The following is a 26,385-nucleotide window of genomic DNA, read 5'->3' as shown; positions in this document are numbered from 1 at the left end:
TTCAACAACCTGTTGATGTCCACTGCTGTTCTCTTGCACATCTTCTGTTATTGTCCATCTTTGTCAATTAGTTTCTCTCCCTTTCTTTCATCTTTGAATCACCCCTTCACTCTCTCAGTCTGTGTCTTGGAGGGAAGTAGTGACATGCAAAGGAGAGGAGAGCCGCCTGGGGAGAGAAGGAGGGCAAATCAATAAGAATAGAAATGAGCGGAAATGAAATAAATGCGGAGCAAACTAAATAGGGTTGATAAAAGTGGGAAATAAAGAGAAAAGGGTCAGAGGGAAGATGAGATAACGTATCAAATTATATGCATCTAATGAAGAGAGGGGACGACCCAGCTAACTTAACTGTCCTTCACCATCCATTGCTTCCTTTTTTGACCTTTGACCACATTGCCGCTATGTGTTCCAGAGTCTATTAGTCCTCCCTCACCTGTCAGTGAGTTTCTTCAGCGCCCTCTCGATGTTCATGCGGTGTCCCACACGTGTCACTCCCAGGTCCAGGAAATCATCCTTGGTGAGCGAAGGCAGATGTGATCCATCGATCTCATTGTCTATAAAACGCTCTCTGTGTTCCCCCAGGTTTAGGTAAGCCAGCCAGTCGGCCACATCGTACTTGGTCCAGTAGGGCAGGGGCTTGACAGCAAAGGGTTTGGCTGGCGCAGGAGGAGTGAGATGGGGATAGTTGAGGCAGGATGGGCTGAGGGGCAAGTGTATGGGGGATGAGGCTCCAGAGAGAAAATGGGTGGGGGAGAGAGAGCGGGAGACAAGTAGGGGGTTCGCACTTGGCACACCAGATGGGGAGAACAGTGGAGGAGTTGAAGTCGCGTAGGTATCTCCTCGAGGGATTCCAGGCGAAGGAGGGGTGAGGGGCCCGGGAAAGTCAAAGGGGTTGTTGTAGACGGGTGTAATGGGAAGGATTGGGAGAGAGGAAGGCCTGGGAGGAGTTGGGTTTGGCTGTTCAGTGTTATAGATAAGAGGACTGGGAGCTCGCCGTCGTGAGACTGAAGACCGCCTCTCCTTTGTGGGACTGCACTGAAAATCAAAAGTCTGCCCGCGCAACTTGGACCGATGCTTTGGCGACGTTGGGTATGGGCAGTAGGTCGGAGAATGGGGAGGGTGTGCATGAACTGGGGAGGTAGGCATCTGTGGAGATGGGGAACGGGTCCAGTTGCGTTGAATTGGGACTTGAGAGGATGGGGAGACAGAAGGAGTGGCCGACAGATTTGGTGTCAGGATCTGACGATGCTGTGGAGAGGAGGTGGGTAATGGTGAGGTGGAATGGCCAGAAGGGGGGCTATGAAATACATCCGTGAAATCCGCTGAATACCTGAGAGACAGACAAACAACAAACTTCAGTTAAAAAAAAGAAGATATGCAAACTTTCAAATTAATATTAAAGGCCGGTTACTGAAAACAAAACAAACCTATGCATGGTGGGTGACTTTGGAGTGTGGCTCCAGTCATCCATGCTCTTCATATGCTGTAGCTTGGAGCTTAGCTCATTGATGATGCTCGCCTTCACGCCAGAAAGAGGGGAGTGAAGTCTGCGGCCTTCCAAAACGATACCACCTCTCTGTACTCCATCTCCACCTTGCTCATGCTCCCCAACCTCAACCTCAACCCAGTTCACCGACGGAGGGTCTATCTGCCTCTCCAAGCAGGCAGCCAGAGAGGTGTTGAAGCCATCCTCCATTTTGGATCGACTCTGCTTGCGCTTCCTTTCATCTTCGAACACTCCTTCTAACCTAACATCGTCCGGGTTGCTTTGTCTGTGCAACTGCAAAGGAGCAGGGTTGGTGCTGTTCTGCCTACGTAGTGCAACAGGCGGACACCTCCCTCCTCCCTCCTTGTAATGAGTCATCCTTGGAAACACTGGATTTGCCAGTTTGGCACTGTGCAACTCAAATGTTTGCCCACCTGAGTAGGTTGCGCAAGGATCCTGATGCTCACTTCCTCTCTCTCCCTCTCCTCCTCGCCCATCTCCTCTGATCCCTCCCCTCTCTCCTCTTAGCCCACTCAATCCCAGCATTTCTAAATGGTGGTCGCTGCTGCTGTGACTGTCAAGCTCCTCAATCCCAGAATCCACCACGGCATCTTGCCAGTCTCCGCTCTTCGGTGTAACAATAGGGTGATGAGTATGGTCAGCGGCTTTGCCCCCTGTGCTGAGGCCAGTCTTGTGCCCGGCCATGGTCATACTGTAGTCAGAGGATCCCGGTGAGGTTGTGTTGGTGGGGGCTGCAGTGGATGTCATGGTAGTGGTAGCATAGGTAATGGTGGCTGTGCCTCTATCCTGGGCCGGGATGTGACCACCTACTGAGGGGTCGTTAGAGCTGCCATAATAGGGGTGAGAGTGAGACATGGGCTGGGGTCTGTGTAGTGAAGTGGCAGGCAAAGGTGCAGCGGTGGTGGTAGTGGTGGATGGAGGGGGAAATATCTGTGGGGACGGATAAGATGGAGAGAGAGCCGATTGTGTAAGGTTGGCCACCTCACTGTCATAGGATGTAAGGCTGGAGGCAGCAGAGTCCCCACCCTGTGAGGAGGGTTGGGGAGCATTTGAGTGCTTGCTAGATGGAAGAGAGGGTGGAGGAGGTGGTGCAACAGCAGCAGAGTGTTGACTCCGGTGTTGATGCTGCTGAGGATACTCCTGGACTCTCTCCTTCTTACCATTAGCAAACTGTATAGGAGGGGGCAAGGGATCTGCAAAGACAAACTCATCCTCTGCATCTATTGAGGGAGCTGGTGGAGGGAGAACCATCAGTCCTAGACCTCCACCCGTCCCTGCTCTAGTTTCATGCATCTGTGCGGGGGCTGTGGAGACAGTATACTGAGGGACGTAGCTGGTGTTGGGAGCACTATCCATCTGCAGAAAGGAAGGTCTTCGGGGTGCGGGTTGAACCGGCGGTGGAGGAGGCTGCATGGGTGGAGCAGGTCTGCTGTCATACACCTCCTTTTCTCTTTCTCTCTCCCTGGGGCTCTGTGGGTAATACTGGGTTGAATACTGACTGGTTCGGTCCTCTGAGAAGCGAACTCTGAGACCCTCCCTTGGCGCTCCTTCCTTGTCTCTCTCCATCCTCTCCCCACCTCCTCCTCCCAAACGTAATATCCTTGGTGACTGTGGCCGGCTCATAGATGCAGGCGAGGTGGTAGCGGTGGGGGAGCTCAGGTGGACGGATACAGGGGAAGTGTAGGCAGATTGTGTAGAGGTTGCAAAAAGTGAAGGAGTTGGGGTCTGAACAGGAGTAGGGAACGCTCCTACTGTGGACAGCTGCCGACCAAAGTGTCTCTCCTCTCTGCGTGTCCTGCGGTCATCTTTTAGGGCCCTCTCTCTTGCAGCTAGGGCCAAGCCAAGTGGGGACGAGGGGTCGAGAACTTTCCCTGTAAGTGGGTGGATGAAAGTAGTAGTGGCCTGGGTGCCATACATTGAGGGAGCTGACTTGGGCTGGCCATCCTGACCAAGAACAGGGGAAGAATACTCAGGCAGGCCAAAGGCTGGGGGCATGCTGCTGGAATAGTGGACATAGCTGTCTCCCGAAAACATGCCCTCATCTATAGACTTGGAGGGCCGTAGACGAGGGGTGGGCACTTCCATTTGTATGCCCTGTAAAGGCTGAATTCTTGCCCCTATTGTTCCTTCTCCCTCCTCTGCTCCTCCCCCTGCCTCTCCTTGAATGTCCTCCTCAGTTGATAGGAAGAAAGAAGCACTCTTTCTTCTCATATCTCGGAAACGTTCTCTTTCCCTGCGTGCCCCTCCTCCTCCAAAGGCCGTACCGTATGTTGACGTGTAGTCCAAGTTTTCCAAGTTTTGCTGCGAGGAAACAGATGGGGCAACAGTTGATGAAGGCAAGGATGTGGGTGTAGGGGGCTGAGGTGGCAAAGGGGTGAGTGGTGAGGGTAGACTGGTGTTGGGGCTGTCTGAGGTCGTATCTGCTGAGGTGTGGTCTTCAACATGGCGGAGGGGCTCAGCTTCCATGCTGCTACCCTGGCTGCTTCGCCCGCTGCTGCTGGTTGAGGGAGCTTTGACAATGATGGTGGGGATGGGGATGGAGCTCTTCTCTTTGGCTGCAACTCCTTTTCCTCGGTGCTGTCTCAGCCCATCCTCCACTTTCGACTGTTTCATCAGAGCTCCTCGACCACCCCTCCTGGTTGTACCCCTGCCAACTCCTCCACCCTGCTCCCGGTTGGCCATGTGCGGGTGATGTTGCGGTGCTTGTGGGGCCTTTGGCTTAGCACTTGTCGGTGGTGTAGCACTGCTGTAGCCTCTCCTTAACCCTCCCATTTTGCCACCACCTCTCCTGGCCGCCTCCGGCTCTCTGACACCCAGTCCATCAGATTGTCTGCGGAGGGTGGGGACCATGGCCTGCTGGTTCATTCCACCAGGCCCACCCCTCTCCCAGCCTGCTTGAGTAGCATGCCCTGGCTGGGACTGGAGCTGGTAGTGGGCTTGCGATACAGGGGGTATGGGCATAGCAGGCCCTCTCACAGGATGAGGCCCTGCTGATAAAGGTGGCTCTGGGGCGGATGTGTTAGGGGGTGGGGGTATTTCCTCTGGTCCCGGCACCGACAGGCTGCGAGCCAGTTTCATAGCGGGTGGGTGTAGATACTGTCTTTCCTCCTCTGTTACACCTGAGAGCAAGAAGACAGGTGTTTATAAAATGAAAAATAAACTATTTAGCAGGCAGAAATCTTTCGATGACGATTGTCATTACCAATAGATTTTTGACGTATCATGGCTGCATGCTGAGTGTGGCCGGGTTGAAAATGAGCTTGGTTGTAGCCAAAACCTGGTCCGGGCTGCACCATACTCACTGATGACTGATGCTCATAGGGTTGCTTCAATTGTCGAAAAACATTTTGAAAAGGGAAGAGAATTTGGACAAAAAGAGAATTTGAAAGGAAGAAAGGAGTAAAGAGAGAAGAGGAAACATTAATAACACATAATCAAATCGAATTGATGTCGGCTGTTAAGCTGATATAGAGTATGATGCAATATAAAAGAACCAGTCAGTCTGAGGCAACAGAGCATGGATGCATGAACACAAACTGCCTCACACTTAAATAAATGTTTTAGTGTAGTTGATCCATTGTCAATCATTTTCTGTAAAGTGCAGTGAGAGCAGGAGAACGTACACAGCTAACAAAGAGAGCTTAAGACCAAGCTGCTTTAAACGTTTTCTAGCAGTAGTCACGTCCATGACTAAATATCTGTTGTATCCTAAATCAGTGGAGAAGCTCTGTTGTATGTGAATGTGGTATGGAAGAGACTGCAAGAGAGATTCATAACTGTATTCAGTCTAAAAAGACAGCAGGACCATGAATTAGGGCAACGACCAAAACTATGACCATCTCTTTTCCATTCTGTACCTCATTGGAGACGTTGGGAACAATACTCTTGCTCCGGTCCCTCTTGCCTCCATGAGCCCTCTGGCCCTGGTTGTCTGTTGTAATAGTGTGTTGGGCAGCAGACAATATTTCATCCAGTTTATCTAAAATAAAGACCAAGCAGGGGCAGGGCAGGAAAGAAATATAGAGAGAAAGTGAGAGGGAGTATAAAATAAAAGGCAGAAACATGAAAAGAAGGATTCCCTCCCATCCCCTCAAGGTTTAAAAACACCCTTTTACAGCATGACAAGAGCGGTGTGAGAGATTTTTTTACTTAGTGCCATCTGATAGACGGTCCTCTTCTTATCAGGACCAAGAGAGGACTCGTATTCTGAAAAAGAAGGGGTGGAAAAGGAGCATCAAACAGGCTAACTTTTAATTAAAGCTCAGGGGCTGATGACTGGTAATGATTAAGGCTGATATTCACCTGCTTTCTTTTTCCATGGAGACGCAGCTGTAGCATACATAATTTGGAAAACAGAAATTAGGTGTGACCTGCTGTGTAGTCATGTGTATTATTAGGCAGTTGACATAGCTGGATGAAATACATACTCGGACACATGTGATGGTGTGAATACTGATGTGATGAGAGCAATGGTGATGGGGACGGAAATGATAATGAGAGCACACAAATCCGTGATTCTCCCACCTTTGTCCACTGTATGCAGAAGCATATATAGTCCAAAAGAAAAAGAAACAAAAACAATTTGTGACTGTTGGCACCAGACTAGTATCATTTCACAACCTGATTAGTTAAAACCTTTCTTCTTCGAATACCAAACATGCAAATTAAGCTAAAAGCTCCTTTCACATCAAAGTATTGCTGATGAAAAAAATGATATTGCCCCAGTACTGGATAATTCTCTTGGCTCTCTGCATCATCTCAGGTTCATATTTAATGATGTGTTTGCCCAATAGTGCCCTAGTAGTGTACCATCATCCAGCAGAGAAGCTGATAACCCACATTTCAAATGTGACCCCCCAGGGAAAAAAACTAGTGGGGCCTATAATCTTTTTTAGAAGAAAATGAATTTCCCCCCATCCTTTTAATTATTTGCAATCAATCCTTTGTCCCCCCCCCCCCCCCCCCCCTATCACCTTACCCATGTCTTCCAGCTCTGATGTCATTGACTTGGAGCGCAGGGCAATGGCAGGAGGAGTCAGTCTTTTAGTCTGCTGCGGGGCTGCCAAGGGAAGCCAGCCAAATGCAGACTTAATGTTTAGTCTTCTCGTATAAACATGCGGTCACCATTGACAACCACATTCAAACAGGCTTTTAAGGTGAAGTAAACACGCAATCAGCTTTTATCTTCACATCATAAACATGGGATGGAAATGACAGACGAGGAAAGTTTGACTTGTACCTCTCTTCCGAGCAGTATCCTCCAGTTCAGGGTTTCGAGCAACCATCACAACTTTCACCATAAGGCTGTTGCTGCCCTGTCGGATCATATTGACCACCTGCCGGTGGCCAACCTTCACCACATTCTGGCCGTTCACCTTACAGACACAAAGACACGGAAGGACTTAATGAAGAATGAGCTGATCCACTTAAATGGGGGGGGAAAAAAAGGTGGGTACAAGCGAGTGGAGCAAAAAACTGATTTCACTTTGGTAATGCAGCCTTCCCATGTTTGGCATATGTTGTTGCAGTTTTCAAAGACTTTTCTTCATCATCATTTTCCAGTGTTTTGGACGAGTGCACCAGCAATTCAGGCAGCGACTACAGTAAATCACAGTTACAAAGGCCTGGGCAGCTACATAAGTGACTCATATTAGGTTGAATACTAATTAGCAGATCTGTCAGCTTTGATATAGGTTTGACAATCACAATTTTCAGAACTGAGTTTTTTCAGGAAACTAACGGGAACTTTAACAGGTACAAAAAGGCCAGAATGTTGCTGCTTGAACGGGCATAGACACATGAAAGGGCACAGGTTGTATGCCTTAACTGATGCCCCACATTCACAGCCCAGCGAGGACACACATTTTGGTGGTGGGAGGAAACCAGAGCACAATCGCGAATCGCGAATCACGATCAGTATTGGTGTACAGACTTCTCTTCAGGCTGCCTGGTCTTTTTCATTTCCTATATTTCCCAGAATGATTTGTGACACTCTCGGAGAAAAATGCCAGCACTTGTTGCATTCTTTAGTGGGATTTTTTTTAGTAAAATTGTATTCCCTCACTCAAAAAGGTTCAGTTGCGTTCGTCCAAAATGCCTCTGGTCCTTACCTCGATGAGGAAATCCCCCATCCTCAGGCCCGCCCTCCAGGCCACGCCCCCCTCATCAACTGACTCCAGGTACTGCAGCGCGGGGAACGCTGGCGTTGGAGTGAACTCTTCTATGGGAGTCTGAGCTGCAGGAGACAAAAGGATCAGCATGAGTGGACAGGGATGACTAGAACATGGATTTGAAAAAGAGGGAGGGTTAAGAGGGATATAAAGAGAGAAAAAGAGCATACGAGACTGAGAAAGCTATCGAGACAGAAAAATATGAGGCAACTTTGGGTGAAGAGGCTCACCTTTGGCTCCCCTAAGCACAAAGCCAAAGCCCTCATTGTCTTTCTTCTGCAGGAGCACTGTCTTCTCCTTAATGATGTAGTCACTTAGAAAGAGTAAAGTGGGAGCAGAGGAGAAGGGGAAAAGGGGATGGAGAGAGAAACAGAGCTATATGACGTCTATATCAACAGAAAAGTGTTATTGTCATGCAAATAAAGCCTTTTCTGTGTAAAACAGCTAAACTGCATCGCATTATGATATCACACTGCAGCAAAACAGGTTGGCTTGAGAATGTCATACAAAAAATGCTGGTGCACAAAAGGGTTGATGTCAGGGATACAGTTAGTGTCACAATGGGAGGAAGTGTATATGAGATGACATACTATGGACTAATCCAGCTAGAGCTGACAAGCACTGGGTTGGGGGGGGGGGGGGGGGGCACAGCACATTAGAAAAATGTGCACATACACTTCCCTGATAATGGAAACTTCCAAATGCACCTAAATTGCTGCATTATCTTTCGCTGCCTCTGGATAGTGTTTTACCGACTCCAGCGCACCACTACCGGTCATACATGACACATCACATCATGGAGCAAAAGACATTGGGACAGACCTCTGATCTTCCTCCACAAACGGCTCCTCTTGCTAAGAGACCACAGCCTCGGAGGGCAGAAATGATCACAGACTTGATGCAAGCTTATCATCACACTTACAGTAGTGTAACCCTGTCTGGGACTTTTGGCCAAGCTGCTTTACAACCCTTTCTCTAATATAGGAGTGGTTTCAAATGGACTTCACACTGCCTCACACAGCCACATCTCATGACTCATTTCTGGACTTGACTTTCCAACAATGTCAATTCACCCTGGTTATGTTAGAGAGTCCGGGGCTTGAGCAGAGCTGTATGATTTAAGAGGGATTCCAGATATTTCTTTCCGAGGCAGCTCATTTCAGTGTTAGTATATGTGCTCTTAAACCAAACTGACACTCCAACTGAAATCAAATCAAAGGATTTGATTTCCTAGAATGGATAACTGAGTGAACAGGATAAGTTGCCTGGTGGAAGAATTGTCGATATTTGAGGTGAATTCTGTGTGTGTTCACACCTGGACCTTCATGAGAAGTAGTGTACGTAAATAGGAGTTTTCAGCCATGAATTCAATAATTCAGGTATTGCCTATACTCTCGGGCTCCATACAAATTCTCAATTACAATTATCCTTCGCTTGAATCAACAGACCCAAACCCGTGGTGCTAAATCCAACTTTAAATCTCTGTAAACTAAACACAACCATTTGATTGGTTTCCTGACAATCAAGTCGGCAGGGTAACTTGGCCATGTAACCCTAAATAAACCCACAATGTAACATTTAAAAACGCCAACATTTTGATTTATTTTTAGGCAGCAGATTTAAATATTTTCTACGTCTGGCAGAGGACCCCATCACTCCAACTTCATTCTGCCTCCGCCATTTGTGAAACACCCATGTGTGTACAGGTCCTAAAATAACGAAAGCAGTAATAGAATATTCCACACCGCCTCTTACAGCACAGACCCAGCAAGGTGTTGTGTATTCAAGAGCGTGTAACAAAGTTTGGCTGTGGAATCACAGATCACACAGAGGTACAGCAGAGGCATGAGCGTTGGCCTACAGGCCTGAAGATCCAGACTTCGACACCAAGTTGTAACTTTAGCACTGAACAGACGATCGCTAGATTCCCCTACTGAGGTCCATCCCTCGTGTGTTCTCCATCAATGTTACTGTTTCGCCAACGCACAGCCGCCTTCCAGCCATCTGCTCCTCACACCTCATTCCTTTTTCTCTCACCCTGTCCTCCACCATGCTTTCCCTCTCTGAGGATCAAAGTAGCAAAGAGTGGGTGGACAAATCCATTGGGCTCTTCATCCATCCACTTCTACAAGGGGAAATGTGGCCTGCGTTGGTCCTCCAGGTGGTCTAAGTTGTGTTGCTGGCTTGCAGTAACACACCTGATTTCCTTCACATATTTAAAAGCTATTCAACTTGTATGTCACCACATTGACCACTATAGCCTGGCCAATTAGGGAATATACAAATCGCAAAGTCCCTGGTTAATCCCTGTAGGCTTGTAGGACACACTCTTGTCTGAACCGGCTGCAATGAAGCTGTAAGCCTACTAGAGACCAGAGTTATTATGTACCCTCCTGAGTCATCCTCTCTTCTACCCACAATTACTTAGAAAAAAAGGCAGCTTTTTAACCATTAACCTGCTGAATGTACATGCAGATAGACTGGTTATGTGGGGACTATACACACGCAACACAAGTGAGGCACATGATGGGTGTTGGTGACACACACTGTGGATTGAGACGTGGTCGATGGATGAACAGTACATATAATTATAGGTAGGAGAGATACTCCCACAGCAATTAAGCACTATGACGTATACACTTATAAGTGAAAACACATTCATTTCATTCAGTGTATATAGTAACATGCACACACATAAACACAAATGCATGCACACAGACATGCACAGAATTAGTGGTATCTGAAATTAGAGCTCGAAAGGAGCTGACAAACCGCACTCTTTCCACTTATTGACTTATTCACTTTCATCCTTCTGTACAGACGCAACACCTCACATTCTTAATGATACACAAAAACATATGGGATGTGACAATACATTTCTTTAAAAGGAAGAGGAATAAATGGGAAGTCCTGGTGAATGAAAAATATCTGCTGAAAGAAATCATGACTCAAAGAGAATGAAATACACCCACACCGTCTGACTGAAATGCATCAATATGTGCTCCCTTTCATGCAGCAACACACACGGCGTACAGAGACACACGGGAGGAAGACACAGAAATAAACAGGCTCCATTCAATAGCCACTTCCGTACCAGATATTCACATGCATAGGAAATATACACATTTTAGACACGCGCACAGATACACACACGGACACTCGGAGACACACGAACAAAATACATCGCTTATTAGTCCGTCTTTGAAAAGGCACGGCCTCTCAATAGCATCATCTACCTCTCCCCTCTCTCCATTGTCCTCTCCTCACATCCATAGCCAGCCAATGAATGAGGAAACAGCCGCTACCTGTAAATGAACCACACGCTCCTGTTTCTGGGGCCCAGTGACGGCCACGAAGAAGAGAGGGAGAGAGAGAGATCTCTCTCTCCGCAACCCCCCATTGCCATGCCCCCCTCCTCTCTCTCGCGCTCTCTCTCTCTCTCTCTCTCTCTCTCTCTCTCAACCTCCCCCCTCCTCCTCCTCCTCCTGCTCCCGGTCCTCCAGCGAGAGCTCAGCCGGAGAGCGCCGCGAGAGTGGAGGAGAGAGCGAGAGAGGTGGGTAACGAGAAGGAGAGAGACAGCGTGATGGTCTGCACCCCGCATACTTCAGACACGAGAAAGACATTGTGAATGAAAAAGAGAGAGGGAGAATACCAGCTATTATCCCAACAGGGAGAGAGTGTATGGAGTGTGTGCTGGTACATGACAGGAAGAGGGTTTGGCTGCAGAATATGGGAGATGGAGAGCTGAATCTGTGGTGTGGAGATGCGGGGGATGGGTACACATATAAGGCGACACAGGGAGAGACTGTGCTCCAATTGCACATCCACTGACTGTTGTATCACAGATATACTGACAGCTGATTCTCACCCTGGATTTACTCACACTCACATTTGCTAACTTTTCTGTCGCTCCCTCCTCTCCTCTAAATCAGACCTGTCATCACCACACAGGCTAACAAACACTCTTCCTCTCTCTACATCTCTCTGAAATAGCGTTTGACATTCTCTCAAATGCCGAGCTGCAGTGAGGGAACATGCTCCGGATCACCTTGCTCTTAATTGAGCACCACTTCACCACAGTGCTGCAATTACGCTTAACCAGCTTAGCACAGGTAATATAACCCCAGTGGCTGCTATTTCCATTTAGAACACAAGCGCAGCTGCATTAAAGTGAATGCCTTTTTCTAATGACGGTGGCAGCGGCTCAGCACAAGGGTAATGTCGGCTACAATGCGTAAGAGGCTGTAAAACCCCGGGGTGGCGACTGCCAAGTCTCACTAGCCCAGGGACCTAACCATTGCTTGGTGTCTCAGCCTCCTCATGACTCATCAGCAGGATGATGTACACACACACACACACACTCGCAGGCATAGTCAGATGCACACCAGCTCTCAAACAAACACGCATAGCTTCATAAAACACAGCTGCAGCTGCCCAAGGCTGAGCTGCAGCTTCAGACAAATGCCATGTAGGAGAAGGACCCACCTCTACCTTTCATTATGGCATTACTGTGTTCAGTGTAAACAAGCAACAACAGACGAGAGAGAGGCATGTGGCTGGATGTATCAAAGGGACAAGTGCATTTGTCTGTTTGAGCCAAAAGGGGCAGAGCTGAAAAATGACATGGCTGCTCTTTGTGCCTTCACCGCTGACGTGTTCACACAGCAAAACAATAGAGAACAAGCGCCGCTCAGGATCTGCAGAGAACACAGACACATGCAGCAGACAGGATGGTGTGAAAGCACAATAGGCGAAACAAGTGCGCACGCGCGCACACACATGAACCTTCTGTGTGTCGACTATTTAAATCACCTTAAATGGCCTCAGAGTCTTTCCTGACAGTAATAAACCCAGAGAGCAGACAGTTCAGTGGCTGCCCACGCTCATGTGACAATCCACAGCCAAACTATATCACAGGCTGCAGCCAATCAACTTCATCTTTTGTTTTATGACTCCATCTATTTTCTAAACTGGTATCCTGTTCGGGGAAGTGCTGGGGCCGGTCCCAGCATGCATTGGGAGAAAACTCCCAACTTACTCATTGATGTACGTGTCACAGCAACTTTTCTTACCTGGGGCCATCAGTGCCATCGTAGGCTCCAACAGTGACGTTACGGAAAAGCTTCCTCTTGGCTTTCTCGCTGCGCGTCTCTGCAAGGCACATGCAGGCAAAACACATGCTCAATTTAAACACCTTCAGCTTCCGTCACGACACCTTGATGACGGAAGATCATGAAGGTGTTTTGTACCGTTTTAGAAGTATTGTGTCTTTAGTGCAGATCACAAACAAATCAAATATATTTTCGATATATACTGTATATGTTCTCCCAGTGTTTTGCATGGCATATAGTTTGCTTGCTGCCTGAACAGTGCAGCTGTGGAAATAAGAGAAAAGTTCATTTCTGCGCTGTACGTGTGCCACTGTCTGCTGCATAAGAAGCTGCTGGTAAACACGAGTGTGACATGTGCTGGGTGTTACAGTGACTGAAAGGATAATTCCAGCCTGAGGGAGTAGGTAACCCATTTTCACTCCAATCTATTTCCTATTACCGGTACTCTTATGTGTCTTATGAGAGTTATCTCAAAACCATCAATAGCTAATTTATTTTAAATTATACATGAACGATTGAAAAACAACAACTTTTGTCTCACCTGATCGATTGTCTTTGCCGAGAGCCGCCACCTCTTCTACACAGTCTGAAGGAAACCAGCCAGTACGACCTTTCGCTGTTCCTTCCCAGTATCCCCCTTCTCCTACACTTAACACTGAGACACAGAGACAGACGGATAAATCGATGGCATAGATAGATATAATTTAATTTGGCTAGTAAATCATTGATCACAAACTCTTACACTGTAATACGTCTGACGCTCAACCTTCCGTGTTTACCTCAAGCCATTTTTTTAATAACAATATTGAACAGTCCACTGAGAATGGAGAGGAACATGTATTGTGATGACTGGATGCGTCTGCTGGTGCTTCTCATTTCTCTTGTTTACAATCCTCTCTTCCCTCATGAACATCTCTTCATGCTGTTGATGTTTTAGATACAGTAGTTTAAATTATTTCCGGAATTAAACTCCATTGCAACTGCACTGGAAGTACAGGATCTCAGCATCACACAAAATCATCTCCAGTTGAAAACGTTTCGCTAATTCTCCTCAAACAACAACACGATTAAAAAGATGTCTCGGGCAAGTTTTTCTTACATTCTCTGAATTGACTATTTGTGAATTTGCTCTGTCTCACCTTTAACTCTGTCGCCTTTGTTAAGTGAGAGCTCTTTGTCTCCGCTAGCAGAGTAGGCACGAGTGGCCATGTAAACCCGCCCTGGCACTGCGCTGTACATACGCTTCATCTGATCTCCTCCACTGCCCACTGAGGTTGCACTACAGAGGGAGAAAGAAAGAGAGTCTCTGACAAAACCAAGAGATTAGACTGTGTTGCACAAGTGAGACAAAGTGAGACAACATACAGCTTATCAGGCTTCATCGGAGACAGTAGTTGAGTCATGCCAACAGTAAGAATGCGTGCAGCAATCTTGTATTTACAAACAGTGACCAGTAATTGTATGTCAGATATATAGAAAGTGCTAAGAATTTTAACACAGTGCGCCTCAAATCTTTGCGATAATACCATAGAGTACATACTATTAGGGCAGTTAGTACACAAGAAATTAATGCAGGGTTGAAATTAATGTAATTTAGTATACAGGGAATTAGTGTTTCAAAATTTAAAAAAGACACAAATAGCAAGTACCATACATTTTGTGTTAACAGGGATTTTTCTGGATTATTATCTCAAAATATCTCAGTATCTCAACAACTGTTAGATAGATAGGACAATGATTGGTTCAGACATTCATAGTTCCTTGATGATGAATAACTTTGGTGATCTAGCGCACTAGTGCGATGATGATGACAACATTTTCATTTTAATTTGTTCAATACTTTTCTCTTTTTATACCCGCCAAACTATATCCTTCCCATCAGCCTCAACTTTGTGTTTCGTCCGAATTAGCAATGTTAGCATTTTCACATGCTAAACCAAGATGGTAAACATCAGCATGTTAATATTTGTCATTGTAAGCACAACTGTACAGCCTCCCAGAGCCACTAGCATGGCTGTAGACCCGGCGGCGAAATTGCATCACTGTCTGACATTTTTAAAACATATTTCAGACTGTGAGGAGCTCCTCCATCTCGTTTACCCTGCAGGACAACAGCCACACTTCAAATATGTGACATTCTTGCAACTAAAAATAGTATACTTTATGCATATGAGACACAAATAGTCATTTTCCTGCATACAGCAGATGGTAACTGGAGATTTATTGAACCCCGTTAGTACATGGCCTTAAAGGACATGGTCAAAATATGAATCCACCACTCTCCCTATCTGCATTAACACCGTATTCCTTCCTTACCCCTGTCTGCCTCTTGGCTGTCGGTGCCTCTCCTCTGTGTCACTTTGGCCTCCTCTACCCCGGGATGGGGAGCGAGTACGAGTTCTGGGGCTGCTTGAGCTTCTCATGCCGATGGAGGCCCTGCGTTGCCCCTGCAGAAACGCACAAGTCCCACATGGGCAGATCTTCAAAGCTGATCCTGTAACTTACTATATGTCAAAGACTGAAAAAGAAATGCAACACCAGCAAAGCATATCTATTATCACAAAGATCAGCAGATGAGCATCCGCCTAATGGTCCTCAGTACCTGTCCCGGGTTGGGATTGGTTGCAGCCTTGTTGGGCAGGGCCAGGGGGTCAGACTGGGTCATGGAGTTATCGCTGTTAGCGCGCAGTAGGGGGTGGGAATGAAGTGAGGGGAGAGGTAGCGTGTAGGCGCTCTCTTTTCGCTTGGGAACATACTTTGGCGATTCCAAAAAGGGCACTGAAGATGGGAGGTGTGAGGTTAACGGGTGAGGGATCAGAATTGGTGAGTAAGAAGGATTAGGAAGTGAGGAAGGGCAGTGGGGTTTGATGTGACAGGGTGAAATAGAGGGAGGAATTATGGAGATTGTTAGGGAGAAAGAGGGAGATTGTAAGGGCAAAATACATGATATTTTCAGGAAAGTACAAAGGAAAGCAGGTGTGAAACTGTAAAACTTGATAAGCCCCCTCAGACGAAACGGTTTGGCACGATAGCTTACCTATGTCCGAATCTTTGTGGTTTTTGAAGATTTCCCCAAGTTCAAAGTGACCAGACATTATCGCGAGCTGCAAACACAAACAAAACAAAAGAAGATGTAATTAGATGAGCCATTGTAATTATTGCTATTTTTGTTGCATTGTGTTGTCTGCTTTTTCTCTTTTAGTATGTGACAAAACTGTTGGTCAAAGCTACTCCAAAAGAATGCAATTTCACTTTAAAAACATGATAAAACTGTGTACAGTTTTAATTGATAACCATTTACCTGAAAAGGGGTCTGACCAAGCTTGTTCTTTGCCTCCTTATTTGCTCCCCTGTACAGAAGAACGCGGACACAGCTTTCCTGATTATTCACAGAGGGAAAGTGATGCGTTAACGGCAGTAGTAATTGTGGTCATAATAGTTTCATATGAGGGAATCTGTTTCCATACTTGCCTTGTTGTACAGGGCAGAAATGTGAAGTGCAGTGTTCCCCGAGGCATTTTGAGAGGAGGTGTCAGCCCCATAAAACAACAGATGCTCCAAGTGCTGTGCAAAACCATTCTGGCAAGCCTTTAAGTGTCAATAGCGTGATAGAAATATCCACAAATTGTCAGAATCAAAAAGTATAGAAAGAGACAAGTTAATGTGAAGAGGGTGATTTCATATCTGACAGTTTCAGCAGAATAACATTAGGCAGGAAAGGGGAGATTAAAACTATATTGCAAAAGAGAAACAATTAGAATTGAAGGGAGATAATGTCTTACGTCCACATTTAGATCCATAATTACTCGTACAGAAAAACAGGTCAGAGACAATTACATTGCACTGTGATGGAAAAGAAAGTAAACAGAATTCATTAAAATAACAGAAATGAGCCTTCAGCAGCCTGAGAGGTTTTCTCGTGTCTTTCCGCAGAGACTTAAATATCACAATACATGTACACAGTAAAGAACGGCTAAAAACTAAATAAAATACCATGACAACCAGCTTGCAGCACAAACACAAATTTACCAGAATGCCACAGATACATAATGTAGGCAATTCACAGGCTTCTACAGAAAGAGATTCTTGAGATGACCCAGATTCTTTTTAAGGAAACCATGTGGTGAGTCACTTCATTCAGTTTATCGACATTTTTATCACATCACGATTCTGAGGGGAAGATGAGATGGTAGGATGAAGGGTACCTTATGTATTTCTTCCATTCCAAACTCTTCTTCATCCCTGTGCTATGGAAGGAGAGAGAATACGAGTGAGGAAGGCTGAGACGGGGAGAGTGTGAGAAAACGCTGAGAGACGGAGGGCGATGGTACAAGACATCAAACGCAGAGATCAGACATGGACATGTTGGTGCACAGCTTAAGTTAAATGAGGAGAGACAAAGACCAAAGATGCTTAATGTGAAAATATAAAAAGGAAACAATGAAACCAGATGGAAATCAATGGATGTATAGATTAATAATGTTAACACGTCCATTGGTACCTGGTGGGACTCGTCCCAGCCATTCTCATCCTTTGTCCCCAGCCTCGCCCTGTAGTACAGCAAGGTCTCGCAGCAGGAAGTGTCGCCCCCTGTCAGTACAGTGTGGTACAGCGGGGTCAGGCCATAGCGGTCTCTGTAGTTTGGAGATGCTCCGAGGGACAAGAGAGCCTGCCAAGGAGAGACCAACGAAAAGCATCACTTTTCTAATAAAGGTGGATGTGCAAATTCTGTGTGTCGTGAGAAATAGACGAGCTGAGAAAGAAAGAATTTGGGTATATGGCTGGGCCTTATTTTACTCGTGATGCTGCGGCTGATCAATACAACACACGGTATAAATCAAATGATACTCAGTCATTGTGAGAAACATGTTTATGTCTAAAGCAATTATCTGTATATATAGTTTGATTATTTAACATTTGATCTCATATATATACTATCAGTGTTATATTGCATGTTGAAGCTGCAGGGATTGACAAAATAATATATTTCATGGCAGAAAGACGAACAATGGTGGGCCATTTTAAGCAACTCTTATAAGAATCACTCAATGCATTTTGTCCACTTTGCCTGTCCAACTTGAGTGTGTTTGCAATATATATATATATATATATATGAGACTTTAATCCAAAGTCTTTACCATCAGCCCAGCGTGATTGTGAGCCCTAACAGCTTTGTGCACCGGTGTGAAGCCGTCTCTGCTCCTAAAGTCCAAATGAGAGCCGCCCTGAACCAGCAGTCTGATGCCCTCCGCCGGCAGGCCCGACTGCATGGCTATGGAGAGCGGGGTCTCTGACCCACAGAAGAGGAAAGGGTCAGCAAGGATGGTAGGTAGAAGAGCGTAAGTGAAAGCATTTCATATCATACCCAACACCACTTGTCCAATCATTTATTTGAAATTAAAGAATGGATTTAGTCAAAATTGTTATTTCCACAGTGAGCGTCAGCACACACAGCAAACTCACCTCCATTGTCAGGGTCATGGAAATTCGAATCAAGACCTTTATCGAGGACTTTTGCCATTTTCTCTATTGCTCCAGTCTGAATGTAATCCAGGAACTTCTTCAGACTGGCCTGAGAATGGTAGAAGAGGAAGGAAAGGAATATTTTAGTCGGAATGAGTACTGTGCACCAGCAATATTTAATAGACAATAAGAAATACCTTTGTGCTGAGTTTGGAGAGCGCCTTTTCATCCAGATTTGTCTGTTTATAAACTCTAGTTTTGTACCTAAACTGAGTACAGAAAAAGAAACGTGTGAAAGTGATTCATCGTCATGCTGCATCACATGGAATGGAAATAATATGTAGAGTATCAGGTAGCATTGGAATGCTTCCTTACTACATATCCACAAAGCAATATATATCATAGGCTCTGACGTAAATCTAAATATATTTTACTCACTGATAATACATCCGGACAGGCTGTTTTTACACCTGTACCATGGTTAAGAGACCGAAAACTGTGTATTGTTTCAATATTTTTCTTTTATTCTCTGTAAATGTTAATTATACATAGGCAGCAGTAGTTTTTACGGGCTGGTCTTAATGTTTTAGAATCTTCTCTACTCTGCAATGATATATACAATTAGGCAGTGAAATTTAAAAAAAAGCATTGCTCTAAAATACGGTCTGGAGAATCAGTCTTCTATACCCCCATTCTGCCCAAAACACAACATCTATCAAAACATGAATTCACTGAGTTTGGGTGTTTTTTTTTCCATCGGCTGTCTTCTCTGAATGGGAGACCATGTCAATGTAAACCACCTGACTGAATGTGCCGTCTCCACATCAGTACTGTGCAGCAATGGTAAACCATTGAGGATTGCTGAGGTGAGATCAGCTGAACCGAACCACATGCTGCACCTCAGACAGCCAAAGAACAGCTGCATGTTTCATGCATCAGCGGTGGGTTTGGCCAGCATAAAAGAGCAACCGGCCTAATATTTGATGCTAGTTTTATCTGAAAAGTAATGGCACAAAGTAAGAACTAAACTGATCAAGAAACTGCTCTATACCAACAAATACTGGTCCAATTCAAGCACTGACGTAATTCAAAATGCCATTACTCGTGTTATAAATACATACACTCATGGAGCAGTGAGATACATTCTGCTGTGGAGCAGCAGTCCTCATCCGGAACCTTGTCAAGAATGTAAACACTCTGGTTCGAAGCCAAAAACGTGAGTGCAGGATATTTCTCAGCCCCACCCAGCTCGTCAACATTTACAGCAGCTGGACCACCAGAGGGCACTGTGAGATAATTGTATGGCAGCATGACAAAATCATATTGATGTCATCTCACAGCCCACTTCCCAAAAAGTGGAGAAACATAATATAATTTATAGGTTATATAAAGCACAGAATGAAATTAAGTCCATGAGGTGGATATTATATTTGTCAAGATTCGTTCATTTACTGTGTTGAACATGGGAATTCTAATAAAAAAAGTAAGCAGTGAGTAATTTGTCTGCAAGTCTAGAACACTCCTTATGTGCAATAACATTGTCAAAGTATGATGCAGTACCAGAGTTAATGTCATCAAACAACAGAAGCGTCAAAAGATCAAAGATGCACACAAAAGATGCTGCTGTTCAACCGTTTTTCCTGTATTTAGCGATGACAACAATGCTATATTTTATATTCAGAAATAACAAGTGCACTCAGTCAGGGCAGTTGCTACCACTGATGAAACTGACGTCAAGTCCAATGTATCTTTTGTGGAAATGTGGGGGGTTGTGGTAACACTTTCTGGATATTTTAGAAGCTGATTTCTTTGCATTTTTAAGACTGAATATATTTCAATTTAACAACTTCTGAGCAAACACATCTTTCCCCACCAGCTTGTTATCTCTGGCAGTGTGAGGAAGTCTCTGAAACAGCATTTATATTTTCAGGGAAATCAAATTCACAGGCAATATAACTGAACAGTTGACAAAAGCTTTTCATCTTTAACATCGTGTCAGAATTATTTAGGGGGTGTTGGAGCTACGGAGATAACCTCATGAACACATGACCCCAGTTCATGTAAAATCCTGGCTATGGTCGTGTCACTGTCCCACTATTCCCACCTCCATACCTCCAGGTAAGGCACCCCTTTCTCAAAGGTCTGCGAGTAGTCTCGGAGGGCCCTCTCCTCCTCCAGGAACTTGGCGTCCCGTCCGTCTCCAGCCGGCTGGAAGAGGCCGTAGTTGTAGACGTCCCACAACGTCTCGTTGAGGGAGCAGATGATCTGCTGCTTAGCGCTCCATACTGTGCAGTCCTGGTCAAACTGGAGACACCTCTGACAGACACAGAGAGAGCAAATACATCATGAATGTGTTGTCAATTCAAACAAAAACACTTGCTTAGGTTTCGGCAACAAAACCGCTTTGTTAGGTTTCGGAAAAACATCATAGTTGGGCTTAAAATAACTGCAGGAAACCGTGAACACCACAACATGAAGTGACACCATAAATTACTTTTGTCTGGCAGGCGTGTTCATGTGTTTCTTCGTGACATTCTTCGTGACATTTTCTTTTCACAGGAGTCACAGAACTCGGTTTACTGTTTGGCTGTGTCTCTAAGAAAAGTCAATATCATTAACACAGCAACCAATTTAATGGTAGCGTTTGTGTGTGTGTGTGTGTGTGTGTGTGTGTAAACTTGCGTGCACACAATTATATTAACACACAGCTATATTTAGTCAGTTTGGCTAAATAGCTAGCCACTGGCATTTTATCACGACGGATTAATAATGTAGCGTGACTGTTTTAACATCAGTTGGTGAATGATGGATGCATGAGTATTTGGCATGTGCAGATTATGCATTCCTTTAAATAATTAATCATCTGCCACATCCATGGAAATTCGATGCCGTATGCTACCCTTATAGTCCATCAGTGCCATCAAGATATTCAGGTCTATTTATTTTCACAGCACTTCATCTCTCTACACCTGATGCAGAAGTAAAGATTCTATACAGGGATACATATTTCCCTTTGTGATTTCTTTCACTTTGATCCCTGATCGGATTGTCACCACAATCCAGGGGGAGAAAGAAAAAACTAGCTCGAAGAGAGAAGCTCCTACTCCTCTTACTATATCACCCTGGATGTATCATGTGTATGCACTACTAGATTTCACGGTGATTTGTGCACTGCCCATGTCCTCACATTATTACATTTCCTTGCATTTCCACAGGAAGACCATCTTTTTTTGTCCTTTTCTTATTAAACTCTGGAGCCTGAGGACAGAGCTGACCGGGAGCTTTACCAGCAGGCACTGAGAGCTCTGGATGAGATGTATGCATCCGCGCTATTGTTCCATTTCAGAGAACTGTAAGTCAAATTGCACAGCTCAGCACAGTTTCATGTCCCCTCTGCCCCCCCCACCCCCCCACCCCCTCCCCCCCGCTGGGTTGCACTATTTGATAGTGTAGCCAACTCTATTGGCATGGCAACCAGTTCATTAGTGAAGGCAGGAACCCGTTGCCGTAGCAATGTCTTGGTGGTCCCTAGGAGGTAAACCACATGATGGGGGTGTGTGCTTGTGTATGTGTATCTGCATGCATATAAGTGAGTTGTGAAGTATACGCGTGTCTGTGTGTTCTTACGTGAGTGTAATTGTGCAGTGTCGTGTACATATTTGAACAGTGTGTGTGTGTGTGTGTGTGTGTAAGAGAGAGCGGTCGATTGGCTAATCCTTGGGAGAGAAGTCTAATGTAATGTACACTGTATATTACAGCGATACTTCTTTCCCCTTTGTTCGGTTTTATTCAACCAAGCGTTTTCTGGGATCTATCTGGCAGTACTTGTCCTCACTCGGGAGACTTATTTGGACATTCACTGCGCAGCGTTAAGCTTTTTTCAAATGCGTATATCTTCCTCTTTGCTTCTTCATTTCCTCACCTCTCTCTTCGTGGCATTTATTTCCTCCCCTCCCGCTCTTCAGCTCTCCTAATTCAGCTCAATAATATTACAGCTGCAAGGTTTGGGGTGCGGAGTGGGTTTTTTTCTCAGTCGTGTGCAGAGCGGAATATGATGCCTGTGGCGGACAAAGACCTAAGAGCACCGCAGATGCCTTCCACATATTCCTTCCTTTCCAGCATCACTCACTTCCCCAGCTCTCCCTAAACTCATTAAAACCTATAAGATAATTAGCAATTACTGTTATATTGAGGGCAGATTAGCTGACATGTAGAACAATCGGCATGTTCAGGGAGTTGAAAATGGAGAAAGGCAGATTTGGGGGGGGGGGGAGGGGTTACAGTGGGGCACCCACTCTCACCTGGATATGGCGAGTGTGGGCCGGCCAATTCTCACCTGCCGCCGCTGTACAGCGGAGAGCTATTATAAGTGTGAATTGATACCAACTTCAGTTTTGTAGACTAATTATGACCATCCCTGACCCAAGGCAGATGCTTACATGGTGTTGTTGACTGAATATGTCAACACATATAACACAGAACACGCTCTGTGTTTTTTGCTACTTCCTTTTGGGATTCATCCCTGGGCTTGTGGGACGGCTGGAATGAAAATGCTTTGAAATAAGTTCTGTGCTTGTACATTTGTTCACGCATATTTGGCAAATGTAAAAAAAAAACATAATTATGCATCAAGTACCCATGGGTTCTTCTCAGCAACACACTTGAAACAGATGTAGATGTCAACACTGCAGAAAAATGTGTATTTAAAAAAAAAAAAAAAAAGTAAAGTTTTGTCTACTTACACAAAGATCAGAATCAGAAATAGTTACATCAGCCAAACCCACGACTACCGTAACCTTGTAAATATGCTTCTGTTTGTTGAATTAAAGCCATCTATCTCACTCTCTGAGGCAGTGATACCAGAGAGAATTGGCTTGAGCTACTTCCTCATTTGGAAAGACCTCGAGTCAGTGCTCCGTTTGCAAGGGAGACTTTTCTTTCTACATAGATAACTAGACTTTGTGTTTTTTTGATTGAGCTTGACAATTCATTCTTAAAATGTTTTACTCTTTTTTTTCTCACAAATTACAGATGTGAGGAACTGAGCTGTGCTACATGAATGTTTTTTGTCTGCCTCAACTGTAGATTCATGTCAGTTTCAGAATAGGGGTCAATTGTTTGATGGGTGTCTTTGTTTCATGAAATGTTTGCATAGTGCTTGGCCGGAGTGTTGTCGATGAGAACATGCACCTACTGTTTGTTTGATGTCGGGAATTCCAACGCGGAACACCATCATGGTCAGGAACGTGTCCTCCATGGGAGCCACTGTGGTCATGCTGCGCTCCATGAGAGCTCGTCTCTTCTGCAGCGCATTCAGGCCTGCTTGATGAGGCTGCTGATTGGCTGCGGCGGGATAATGCTGTTGCTTATTGGCTGGTTGATGATGTAGCAGGGCTTGATTGGACATGTATGCGATACCACGGTTGCCCGGCCTCAGCGGTCGGTCTGCTCTCTGTCTACCGACCACAATGGCTGCTGGTTTCACCACCTCGCCACTTGTCCCTTCCCAGGATTGTCGTCCTCCCGTCATTTCCATCTCCTCCAGATCCTCTAACTCTCCATTCTCCGTGTCACGGTCATCTTCCCCTTCTCCGTTTTCTCCTCCCTGCTCCTCCTCCTCCTCCTCATCCTCCCAATCTTTGTCATCCTGGCCGGGATAAAAGTGCTCGTTATTTCCCAGCATCCTTTGCTGGGCAGGTGTCACTGCAGAGAGGGCTGAGCGACATAGCTGTCATGGAGACAAAACATGGCTATCCCATGTGACTGGCTTCATCCTTAGAAACATGCTGTGGGAAACAGGCAGAGAAGGAAGTAAGGTCATTTAACTCTCATAACATCATTGATAGAGTGAATTTAGCCAAATTAGAAATGTAAAAAGACACGTGCAATAATAGAAAAACTAGCCACTGGCAATGCTAATAAGTCCACATGTGTGAATGAGCACACAGCTGGTCCACATTTTCCATTTAGCCACTGGGAATGCATCGGGGAAAAGCAGGCTGATGAAAGACAGGCTATATATAAACTCTGTGAATTTGCATCACAGGTTCTCTGCAGAAGAGTGAGTTTGATATGAAATACAGCTTCACATGAGGTCAAGATCATCGCAACGATGTGGTAGTGGAGCTGACCAATGTCTGAGGCACAACCCAGGGTTAACAGCTACACGTGAGCTCCTTAAAGGAAAATTCCACCCTCACATACTTGTACACTGTCATACATCATCAGTTTGTGATGTTCATTGTGATGCTGGAGTGATTTATAAATGTGTTACGATTGTCCTTTTTGCCGACTAACCGTCCCTCTAACTGCCTTGAACATGTCGACATGGTTCACTGATGTGATATTTTTTCCCACAATGCTTTGTGACAACCTCTAAAAACATGCCTTAACTTATTGCACAAAGTGTGGTGCAGCTATTACAGCCATAATAAAAGCAATACAGCTGGCAGTATACTTCAAATCAATTTCAGTGTTTTGCACAAGCAAGATTATGGATTTGGAACAAAAACATAGGGCTTGTGCATTGATTGTTGCTGGGTAGAAAGCCTATGGCCAAGTGAACTTGTCAATATTTCACACATGCTACAGTGATTTTTTTCATACCCTATAACCCACCCACTAGGTGCAGTAGGCGAGAATTGTTTGCTTACATACAGTATCTGTAAATCATTTGGGGCAGTGCGTTTTCAATTTAATTCTATTAGTTCCAGCACAAACAGGTGTATTTATTGCTTTGAGGAACTTGCGTTCCCCGTCTGCAACATACTCTATGGTCTGTTCTTTCAACAACTTGCAAGCTTTTCCAAGCAGCATGGACAGCATTAAATGAACAGACCAAGGGGCTCGTTCCAAGACGTTATCTGTCGAAACATCAGTCCACGTTCTGGATTTAAGAGGCTTTAACTCAGCAAAGCTATCGAGATAACTCCGTAAACCCGCATTCTCTCAGTGTGCAGTTGTTGCCATAGTCTGAGAATATTGCAAAAATAATTGAAATTTGAAGTATGCTGCAAAAGCGCAGGAGTTTTTCCAGCACAGAAAAGCAACATGTCATGTCTGTTAATTAAAACTGGGGGGGACTGACATCAAAACATGATCATTACTGTTGACGATTTAGATAGCTGAAGCACCTCCTGCTGCAAAACTCAACTGACATTACATGAAAAACATCTTTCTTGACATGTCAGGTCTTCTGCATTTGGCCAGTTATGTGCAGGGAGAAAAGAAATCCGATCAAACAATGAAATGGATGCGCAAATACAACTTGCATCACTTCTATTTAAAAAATAGTCTTAATAAAAGTGTCTCGGGGTGAATTTTTGCTTTAAGATCGTGTCATTGCTTCAGTGTGTTCCAGATTTGGCATACTGGCGCCTCCATATGTGCCGTCCTGGTTTTTGGTGGTGAAGTCTGGCTATAGGGGCTTTGCCATCGTGCATTAATGATGGTGAATGACGCAGGGAATCTCCCACTGTCTCATTGGCAGTTTGGTGCTCTGAATATCATATGACTTGGGAGCCTGAAATAGATGCGCATCAGGACAGATGGAACTCAATAAAATATCAGATGCAATTAGGACACAGATCCAAAATCATTCAATCACAGATCACCAACACGCAGATACTTAAAGAGTCAATCCGTGTTTAGTCAAATATGTAGAAAACATGGTAATATAAATAATAATGTAGAGATGAAGAAGCGAGCAAATGGTCAGAGATCCAACAAAAACATTTGATGAAGAGGTGATAGACGATACCCATATTCAAAATACTGCAACAGGAGTACTTTGGGGTTTTTGTTTATGTCTCACTGGCCAACAGGAAGTTTGCTAGTTGAGCATTTCTGGGCAGAAGAGCGATACCACAGAGGGAAGAGGACCGGCTGTGGTTGATTCCCCAAGATGCTCCGAGAGAGACAGGGTGGGCCACTTCAACACAAACACAACGCTCTGTCAGAGCCACTGGTACAGGCAGGACAGAAAGAGCAGAAAGCTGAAGGAAGGAAAGTGTAAGCACTTGAGAATAAAGTGTCTAACCACTTACAACACATTAGGGGAAAGCGATGTGATGAATGACTCAAATATGTTTTGGAGAAAGTGTGTGGCTGACTAATACATATACAACTTTCATTC

General features: G+C 45.1%; 1 protein-coding gene across 1 annotated transcript; it reads right to left on the bottom strand.

Moving 5' to 3' along the window:
• Positions 1–75: 75 nt before the first annotated feature.
• LOC306795167 (SH3 and multiple ankyrin repeat domains protein 1-like) lies at positions 76–23,977 on the bottom strand (the record flags this gene model as incomplete). The annotated part of the gene is given in 27 exon segments (XM_079293576.1): positions 76–166; positions 434–1,330; positions 1,428–4,626; positions 4,710–4,833; positions 5,365–5,486; positions 5,657–5,713; positions 5,810–5,836; positions 6,486–6,566; positions 6,747–6,882; positions 7,618–7,742; positions 7,908–7,990; positions 12,750–12,828; positions 13,330–13,443; positions 13,928–14,067; positions 15,105–15,235; positions 15,391–15,566; positions 15,826–15,892; positions 16,090–16,167; positions 16,260–16,376; positions 16,994–17,035; positions 17,290–17,457; positions 17,927–18,078; positions 18,252–18,360; positions 18,449–18,520; positions 20,364–20,567; positions 23,446–23,949; positions 23,951–23,977. Coding segments are annotated over 27 exon segments (7,083 nt in total). The 3' UTR covers positions 76–114.
• Positions 23,978–26,385: the final 2,408 nt, after the last annotated feature.

This window comes from Melanostigma gelatinosum (genome assembly GCF_949748355.1).
Source record: "Melanostigma gelatinosum genome assembly, chromosome: 21".
Taxonomy (NCBI): Eukaryota; Metazoa; Chordata; class Actinopteri; order Perciformes; family Zoarcidae; genus Melanostigma; species Melanostigma gelatinosum.
This window is presented reverse-complemented; position numbering and strand designations above follow the sequence as displayed.